General features: G+C 38.2%; 1 protein-coding gene across 6 annotated transcripts; it reads left to right on the forward strand.

Moving 5' to 3' along the window:
• The first annotated feature begins 7,970 nt into the window (after positions 1–7,970).
• LOC121024756 (protein BEX1) lies at positions 7,971–9,601 on the forward strand. Of its 6 annotated transcripts, none has more exons than XM_040466982.1 (3): positions 7,971–8,050; positions 8,529–8,603; positions 8,965–9,601. In XM_040466982.1, exon 3 carries the CDS (start codon positions 8,970–8,972, stop codon positions 9,354–9,356), a length of 387 nt encoding a protein of 128 aa, XP_040322916.1. In that variant the 5' UTR covers positions 7,971–8,050; positions 8,529–8,603; positions 8,965–8,969; the 3' UTR covers positions 9,357–9,601. The 6 variants fall into 6 exon arrangements, with proteins under 6 accessions (XP_040322916.1, XP_040322918.1, XP_040322915.1 ...); XM_040466981.1 differs by having other exon boundaries at positions 7,987–8,125; XM_040466983.1 differs by lacking the exon at positions 7,971–8,050 and adding an exon at positions 8,168–8,284.
• The last annotated feature ends 380 nt before the right edge of the window (positions 9,602–9,981 follow it).

Raw genomic sequence — 9,981 nt, forward strand, 5'->3', positions numbered from 1 at the left:
ATTCTCTGATATTCCTCCCACTCTCCTCTCCCTCTCTTCTTTTGAGAAATTTAAGTAAGGTGTCCATGGATACACACTAGTTGATGTTGAGTCTAGGAACTAACCCAAGTTTTAGAATGAGGACTGTCTCAAATGTTCCCATATTTTCTCCCATCTTTGTTCACTGATGAGTCAATAGTTATTTGGGAGAAACTTTCACATGCCCAGCACTTCTTTGTGTTCTCTTAATGTTAAGGGCTAGGTCTCAGAGAAAGGCACAACATTGGTGAAAAATATACTGTCTCTGGTTAGGCCAAATAGCCTTTCACATGAGACCATTTGGAAATAGCTATATTAAAGGGTGAACTGTCTGGCCAATAGAAGCTACAAGAAGGCAAAGGCCATGTTGGCCTGAAATAGAGAAAGTCTCAAGGAGGAAAATGACATTGACCTGGGCCTCAGAACATGGGAAAGATCTAGAAGTTAGGTTGGAAACAGAGAAAAGAACTATCTGACTGAACCCAAGCCCCCATCCTTAGCATTAATCAGTCTGACCTGTCTTATGCTGCTTTGTGGGTACAAGCCCACTTGTTCCTCCTTTAGAGGTGCTTAAGTCTATTGATGGTCTATGATTTCAAAGCAGGTTCAGGGCAAACTTTTTCTGACATGAAATCAATAAATCTGTGCTCTGAACTTCCCCAATGGCTTTCTCACTTATTTCCAGGTAATAGAATCCAAATATGTTAACCTTTCTTTATGGAACTCAGGCATGTGCATTTAAAATATAGGTCCCTCAGTCAGTTGATCATTTGGCTCTTGATTTCCGCTCTGGTCATGATCTCACAGTTCGTGGTGTTGAGCCCTGCATCTGGCTCCATGCTGAGAGCTCAGAGCCTGCTTTGTATTATTTCTCTCCCTCTTCTCTCTGCCTCTCTCGAAATAAAATGAATAAACTTAAAAAAAATAAAATATAGGAGCCCCATTGAGCCTATAAATCCATTCCTAAGCATCCATCCTAAGGAAATAATCAATGATGTTCACAAAAATACTGTAACTGTAACAAAAGTTATAGTACATATGGATGGTCAAGTTCTCTTTATACTACAATGATATTCAATCAGTTGATTTTTCTTAGACGTGAATAGAGAAAACCTTATGCTTTGCACTAAACTGAGTTGTGCGTGGATGTATTCCAAATGAACAACTTTGCCAAAGTCTGACTGATAAGTGTAACCTTATTGCTATTACTCCGTTTAGCCAATATGGCTAATTTTCCCCAGTAACAACTTTCTCCATCTTCTTCTAACTAATAGGACTCCCTTCCCCAAAGTTTTAAAGGAACTCTTCATCAGACAACTGGAAACTAACATTCCCCAGCCTCCCTTGCAGCCAAATACGTCTTTGTGTCCAAATTCTATGCCATGAAATATGTTATGTGGAGCACGCAACTTCTGTATCATTTTTTAAAAGAAAATTGTTTGCCTAATAATTTCTCTTTCCTCCTTCCTGTGTCCTAGAATTCAAAGTGTATGTACAACACTCTAGGAGATAACAGAGCAGGAAAATAGAAAGCACTTGACCTCATACAGCAGACAAATCCACCTGCCCAAAAGTCCCTTTCTATCTCTGGACTATTTTGTATGAGAAAAATATATTTTCTCTCTCTCTCTTGTTTGAACCATTGTATTTTGGGGGTCTGCATATTGTAGTGGCTCATCCTGTATCCTAAACAATTTTGGGAAGCAAGTGATAGATTTTCCACATAGAGTGAAAGGAAGGATTTTTCCTCATCACTTTTTTTCTGACGTGAAAAATGAAGTTAAAATGAATTCATGATATATGTTCTGCACATGTTTCCTAGTTTGTTATTTACTATTTTTGTTTCTAGTGGTTTTATGTATAGAATTTTTTTGTTTTGGGTGTGCCTACATGCTCAGTCAGTGGAGAGCACACTCTTGACCTTGGGGTTGTGGGTTTGAACCCCATGTCTGGTGTAGAGATTTACCTAAAAAAAAAGGCTTAAAAAAGAAGTTTTTTGTCTTAATATTGACAATATAAGTATATTCAGAAATAAAGATTGATTATATTCTATTTATTACAGTCTATGTTTATATATATATGTATATACATGTATATTAGAATTCCACTGAGCGCACTGTTTTTAATCAACTTTTCTATTATTTAAAGTGTAAATCATGAAAAGATTTCTTAATCATTAAATACCCCTTTATGGCACATTTTCCTTCTTTTATTAACTTTAATTAATTAATTTTTAATTACATTTTTAATTTTAGTTCCAATATAGTTAATATACAGTGGTATATTAGTTTCAGGTGTACAATATAGTGATTCAGTACTTCCATACATCACTTGGTGCTCATCACAAGGGCACTCTTTAATCCCCATCACCTATTTCACCCATCCTCCCACCTACCTCCTCTCTGGTAACCATCAGTTTATTCTCTAAATTAAAAGTCTGTTTCTTGGCTTGTTTCCCTCTTTTTTTTTTCCTTTGTGCCTTTGCTTTGTTTCTTAAATTCTACAGACAAGTGTAATCATATGGTAATTTGTCTTTCTCTGACTGACTTATTTCACTTAGCATTACACTCTCTAACTCCATCCATGTTGTTGCAAATGGCAAGATTTTTATCCTTTTTGTGGCTGAATAGTATTCCATTATATATATAGCATATTTTTCTTATTTTATAGAACTCAATTATACAAATAGGCAATGATATGTTTAAGCCAACTAATCCATATTTGCTTATTTTTTTCATTTTGTTTATATTTTTGCTTATGTTTTCCATTATTTTCCTCATATTTGTTTTGCTACAATGAATATCTTTATAAATTTCTAAACACATGTTTAATTTTTTTTAAAAATAGAATAGCATCTAAAAAATTAAATGAATACATCAAGCAGTATGAACATTTCTAAGACTTTTAATAATTACTGTCAAATAGCCTTCCACAAAGAATATATCAAATTACATACCCACCAATAGTGTGATAATTTTTTTGAGGTTTAACAATTTACTATGAGAAGAATTGTGTCAGTTTGTTTTGCATTAAGGAAAATTTTAAATACTGTATAAAATACATATGCAAAAGTGAGCAAATCATGAATACCTAGCTCAGTGAAGTTTTACAAACTAAAACTACTTAACCAACACTCAAAATGCAACAAAACAAAACCCCAGACCACTACCAACACTGTAGAAGCTCTGTTCCAGTCACTATGCAAGGCTGTCACTACCTTGAACACTAACATCATAGTTTTGCCTACCCTAAACTCATAAAACTCATATACATTATTCTTTTTCACTCTGACTTTTTTATCTCAACATTATATTTTTGAGATCTATCCATATTACATGTACTCATAATTTTTACATTTTTATTACTGAATTACATCCAACTGTGTAAATATATGATTTACTTATACATTTTCCTGAAGAAGGACATTTGAGTATGTCTAATTTCAGGAAAAATTATATGTGCTTTTATAAACATGTGTAAATGTTGTTTGGTAAACCAATACACACATTTTTATTATAGGTATATCTGGAGTACAACTGCTTGGTCATAAAGTGTACGTATGTTTACATTTATATCTGTGATAAACAGTTTTCCAAAGTGGTAGTACCAGTTTATGTTGTACCACAACCTCATAAAACACTTGACATTTTCAGTTTTTATTATTTTAGGCATCCGTAGAAAGGGTGGGGGGTGTATAGTGGTATCACATTTTGGTTTAACTTGCATTTCTCTTCAAACTGATGAAGTTAAACATATTTTCACAAATTTATTAGATATTAGGATATTCTGGTTTTTTGAAGTATTGTTTTAAGGTGTTTGCCCATTTTTCTATTGAATTATCTGTCTTTTTAAAATTTATTTGTAATAATTGTTTATACATTATAGATATGAGCCATTTGTCAGATATATGTGTTCCTTATGTCTTTCCTAGTTTGTGGCTTGCTTCCTTATTCTTTTAATGGTCTCCTGATGAACAGAAGTTTCTGATATTAATAAAGTACAATTTACAATCATTTTTATCCTTCATAATTAGTGATTTTTGTGTCCTCTTTAAGAATACTGCCTACTCCAGGGGTGCCTCAGTGGCTCAGTTGGCTAAACATCCAAATCTTAATCTCGGCTCAGGTCATGATCTCACAGTTCATGCACAGAACCTGCTTGGGATTCTTCCTCTCCGTCTTTCTCTGCCCCTCCCCTGCTCACACGTGCTCTACCTCTCCAAAATAAATAAATAAACTTTAAAAAACCCAATAATGCTTACTCCAAAGTCATGAAGATGATTTCCTCTGTATTTTACATTAGAATGACATTTTTACTTTTCCCACTTCGATCTGCAATTCATTGCGTGTTTTTTTTTGTGTGTTATTTAGGGTGGAGTCAACATCATTTCTTCACATATAGATATCCAGCTGATCTGATACCACTTTTTGGGGAAAAAAATCCTTTCCCTACTTCACTGCACTGTCATCTTTGTCATAAATCAAGTGACATGTGTAGGTATGTTTCACAGGTCTGTGCATGCATGTGTGTACACAAATATGTTAATATTTTAAACCATATGCTATTTATTCATAATTTACTCACTATAGCATTGTACTAAATTTGGTATCTAGAAGTGGAAGTCTGGATGCTCCCTTCACTGTTACCTTGGCTATATTTGGTTCTTTGCATTTGGATATACAGAGTTCGGATCTGCTTGTCAACAAAAAATAACTAGCCAAGATTTTTATATAGATTGCATGAATTTAAACATCAAATTGGGACCAATTATATGGATTGCATGAATGTAAACATCAAATTGGGAATAATTGACAACTATACAATATTGAATCTTTCGGGGCATCTGGATGGCTCATTTGGGTATGCATCTGACTCTTGGTTTTGGCTCAGGTCATGATCTCATGGGTTCGTGAGTTTGAGCCCTGCATCAGGCTCTACACTGACACCACGGAGCCCACTTGGAATTCTCTCTCTCCCTGTTTCTCTGCTCCTCCCCCACTCTCTTAAAATAAATAAACTTTTAAAATATTTAATCCTTAAATCCATGAACCAGGCATATCTATAATTATTTAGGTCTTCTTGAATGTTTCTCAAAATTATTTCTTAATTTTTAGTGCAGAGGTCTTGCAACTATTTAATTAGATTTATTTCCAGATATTTCATTTTTAATCAGGATTTTTTATCCTGGATTTTTTTATCAGGATTTTTTAAGGATATAATTATCAGGATATAATTACATACAATAAGATACATACACTTTAACTATACAGTTCAATGATTTCAACAAATGTATTAGCCAGTAGAGTCACTACCTCATCAAGATACAGAACATTTCCCTCAGCTGAGAAAGTTCTGTTATGCCCCTTTTACAATTAAAAAAATAATTCCGACCTTCAGGCCAGGCAAACACTGACTTGACCCAATTTACATCAATATAAATTAATTTTGCCTCTTCCCAAACTTTATATAGATGGAATCACACAGAAAGCACTCTTTTGTGTCTGATATCTTTCCCTGAGTATAATAGTTTTTTTTTTTAGATTTATCTATGCTATTGATTGTACCGGCAGTTTATTCTTTATTATTCCTTAGTTGTACCCTAGCATATGACTATATCACAATTTGTTTATACATTTCCTGGTTGATGAACATTTGGATTGTATCCAGTCTGGGGCTATCATAGATGAAACTGCCATGAACATTCTTATTCAAATATTTTTGAGGAAATATGGTTTGAATTCTGTTTGGGAAAATTCCTAAGAGTGAAATTTCTTGGACTTATGGTAAGTGTAAGTTTAACTTTTAAAGAAACTGTCAAAAAGTCTTTCAAAATGGTTGAACTTCTCATCAACAATGAATGAGGAATGAGTGCTCCAGTTGTTCCATATCCTCTAAAATACTAGGGATTGTCAGACTTTTTAATTTTAGCAATTCTGATGGCTGTGCAGTGGTACTTAATTGGGTTTTTTGTTTGTTTGTTTTACATTTCCCTGATGATTAATAACATTGAGCATCTTTCCATGAGCTCTTTGGTGATTTGTACATGAACTTTTCTGAAATGCTTGTTCAAATCTTTTGATCATTTTTAATTGCATTGCTTGCTTTATTTTGAATTTTAGGAGGTCTTTATATGTTTTCTGGACACAAACATTTTGTTGGTTACACTTTTTTTTCTTGGCTTCCCACCTCATTTCTTAACCATATCTTTCATATCTTTCATAGAGCAGAAATTTTTAAATTTAAATTCAATTTCTATGTATACTCCATTACTACTCTACTTTTATTACATCTTTAATTTTTTTTTTAAACATTCATTTATTATTGAGAGACAGAGAGAGACCGACCATGAGCACGGGAGAGGCAGAGAGGAGGAGACACAGAATCTGAAGCAGGTTCCAGGTTCTGAGCTGTCAGCACAGAGCCTGACACAGGCCGAACTCAGAAACAGGGAGATCATGACCTAAGCTAAGGTCGGATGCCTAACCGACTGAGCCACCCAGGCGCCCCTACTTTTATTACATTTTACGTCTATAAATCAAATAGTATAATTCTCCACATTTGTGGGGTTTTTTTCCAAATTACTTTGTTTACACTAGGTCTTTCTCGTTTCCATATAAATTTGAGGGTAATTTTGTCAAGCTATACAAATATGGCTGCTGAAATTTTGATTTTGAATACACTAAATTTATAGATTGATTTGGAGAGAATTTAGCTTACCAGTATTGTATTTCCTGATCCAGGACCTTGTTTTATCAAATTTATACGTAAGTATTTCACCTTTTTGGAAGCTATCATGAAATTATATATTTTATCATTATAATTATATATAGATAATAATTTCAATTTCCAATTATTCATCACTAAAACACAGGAATACAATGGATTTTTATAATATCTATCTATAACTGCAAACCCATGAAATTAAAGTACTAGTTCTATAGTAGGTTTATTGTAGATCCCTTAGGATTCTTTAAATACATGATCATGTGATTTGTAAATAAAAACTTACTGCTTTTTGAACTATAAATTTATGAAGGAATTTTAATTTTTGATGTTGTTTTAGTTCTGAAAATTCATCAAGACTCTGCTGCACTACGGTCTAATTGGCTCATCTCATGGAAGGGATTCAGGTATCTAGGGGCCCCTAACAAGAGGAGCCATCAGCTGCCCTGTTTTTTTCCAAGTTCTAAAAAAGAAGCTGGCTGTATAGTCTATATTTATGTAATGACTTATCAGAAGAGACAGATGGTTGGGTTCCCTCCAACTTTAATTCTTATTTTCAAATAAAAATAACTAAAGTATATTGATTTGGGAGGATTTAATATAAAAAGAACAAAACAGATATTAAGAATTTTTAAAAATCCACTCTCCTGGGCTCTTTTCCTCACTCATCTCTTCTGCGCATTTAAAATTCTTTTTAACGTTTATTTATTTTTGAGACAGAGAGAGACAGAGCATGAACGGGGCAGGGTCAGAGAGAGGGAGACACAGAATCTGAAACAGGCTCCAGGCCATCAGCCCAGAGCCCGACGCGGGGCTCGAACTCACGGACCATGAGATCATGACCTGAGCTGAAGTCGGAAGCCTAACCGACTGAGCCACCCAGGCGCCCCTCTCCTACACATTTTAAAAGTGGAGGGAAAATGGAGAGAGAGCACTGTAGCAGAAAAGACAGCAAGTGGAAGAAAGCATATCCTTGGAGCAAAGAAGGGGAAGAAGCAAGTCCCCAGAGAAGAACTGGGAATGGTCAACAGGCCCCTGAGAAGATACTGCCCTTCCCAGGCAAGCAGAGAAAAGCCCAGGAATATACAAAGACGAAGAGTCACAGAGCCCAGCCTGGAGTTACTTCGAAGGACGAGGCAGCAGAGGGAAGGTGCGCAGACCAATCAGCTCTGCGCCACCTAGCGGGCAGCAAAGGGCGCGGGATGGGGGTAGTGCCGCTCGCGGTGACGAAGGCCTCACGTGACCCGCCAACGGTGACTCGAGCGCCTAGCTCTAGCGTCAGACTGGGCCGGCGCTCGCTCCCTTCTCGGTACCTGCTCCCGGTGGCCCCGAGGGCGTGCGGGACAGGGGCAGCCCCAAAGGGTTGGAGGCGGAGGGGGAGCAGGTAAGGGACCCGGAGGAGGGGGAGCGTCCCCTGGGCTCGGTGTGGGAGAGCCCACGCGGCCCGCGGAGCCCTCCTCGGGTTCCAGCTGCCCGATGGCGAAGCCGCGGAAGGACCGCAGCCTCACGCCCAGCTGCGGACCGCGTTTGGCCGCAGAAAATGGTAGGGTGGAGGGCTGGACCGCTGTGAGGCAACGACCCTTTGCAAACACCTGCCTCCTGCACGCCCGGCCCCGCCCCCGTCCTTCTTGGTGTAGAAAATGGTGGTCTGTGCGGGGCATGGGAGGTCTTGGCGTAGGGGTGGGACGGCCGTAGGGTCCCGGGGCCTAGGAAGGGCTGGGTGGCGACGGGTTGGACCCAAGCGCTGGTTGCATCAGTCCCCGCTCCCTTACTCCCGCCCTCTGCAGGTGTGCGGGTCTAAGTGTCGCAGCGGCGCACTCGCGGCTAGAATCGGGAGGAGGAGACTGCAAGGATAGGCCCAGGTCGGTGTGGGGGATAGTGGGGGGGGGGGGCGGGGGGAACGTGTGGAAAGCCCTGAGATCCCCAAATCCCCCGCCCCACCAAACAGCCCGTCCTCCATCTTGGTGCCCGCAGAGGCCTGGGCTTGGATAGGCAGGGAAAATGGTGGGCTTTGCGCGAGGGAGGGGAGAGGAGCAACTGGGAGGGGGTAGGGCTCTTACTGAGGGCCCCCTAGAGGGCGTAGGGAGCCTCTCAGGTGGGAAAAATGAAATTTTAAAAAGGGTAAGAGATCCAGGGCTCTGAATCTTGGAATGTGCGTAGTAGGGCCTCTGTCCTCGGTGCTGATCAGTCCTGATAAATCCTTCTCTGTCTTTTGTCTCTTAGGAGCAATGGCGTCCAAAGAGGAACAAGCAGTAAAAAATCTCAACATGGAAAATGCCAACCAGGAAAACGAAAAAAAGAATGAAGAGGAGCAAGTTGCAAATAAAGGAGAGCCCTTGGTCCACCCTTTGGAAGCTGGTGAATATTGTGTGCCTAGAGTAAATCGTAGGCGGTTCCGTGTTAGGCAGCCCATCCTGCAGTATAGATGGGACATGATTCAGAGGCTTGGAGAGCCACAGGCAAGAATGAGAGAAGAGAATATGGAAAGGATTGGGGAGGAGGTGAGACAGCTGATGGAAAAGCTGAGGGAAAAACAATTCAGTTACAGTCTGCGGGCAGTTAGCACTGACCCCCCTCACCGTGACCATCATGATGAGTTTTGTCTTATGCCTTGAATTCTGATGTTTTCTTTGAAGTTAATAGGAAAACACACCTACCTAAACTTACATGTTTTCAGTGTACCTTTGTTGTAAATCTTTTGGTGTTAACCTGTTTCTTGTGCGTCTCCTACCACCGCTTCTGATTGAATATTGTATTTTGACCCAATGTGTAAGATTCTGTCAGCAAGGGAATCTTACCCTATTGAATGGCAAGATGCTCATTATATATTGTGAAGTTAATAAAGCAGTTTAAAAAAGCATTCTCTGTATTCTTTTCTATTTCAGATCTCCTATATTTTGTATATGAAGACAGTCTAAGAATATATAAAGTAAAAAGTTAAAGTGTTTATCTTTTTATGGTAGAATTATGAATAATTTTAATTTTCTTACCTATATTTTATTTCAGAACTAAACACATTACTAATGAAAGAGCTTAGCCACCTATAAAAACAACGTGGGCACTTACCTAAAAACTTGTGACAGAATTTCAGTTTTAGCTTACCTCTGGATCTCTATTTAGAAGTATAAACTAATAGTGATAAGAGACACATCTTTTAAAAATCATACTCATCAGAAAGATGATGATAACTCCAAGGGCTGCTGTGTGTACTTGGTGAAGCAATAAGTGTAAGCTTTCTCC

The sequence above is a fragment of the Herpailurus yagouaroundi genome, unplaced genomic scaffold (genome assembly GCF_014898765.1).
Source record: "Herpailurus yagouaroundi ecotype Mexico unplaced genomic scaffold, PumYag 67080, whole genome shotgun sequence".
NCBI classification, from domain to species: Eukaryota; Metazoa; Chordata; class Mammalia; order Carnivora; family Felidae; genus Herpailurus; species Herpailurus yagouaroundi.

Bases quoted from the DNA above. Each gene is read 5' to 3' on its own strand.
- LOC121024756 (XM_040466979.1), top strand. From the start codon at position 8,218: ATGGCGAAGCCGCGGAAGGACCGCAGCCTCACGCCCAGCTGCGGACCG. The intron at 8,285-8,964 runs GTAGGGTGGAGG...TTTGTCTCTTAG, and splicing joins GCGTTTGGCCGCAGAAAATG to GAGCAATGGCGTCCAAAGAG.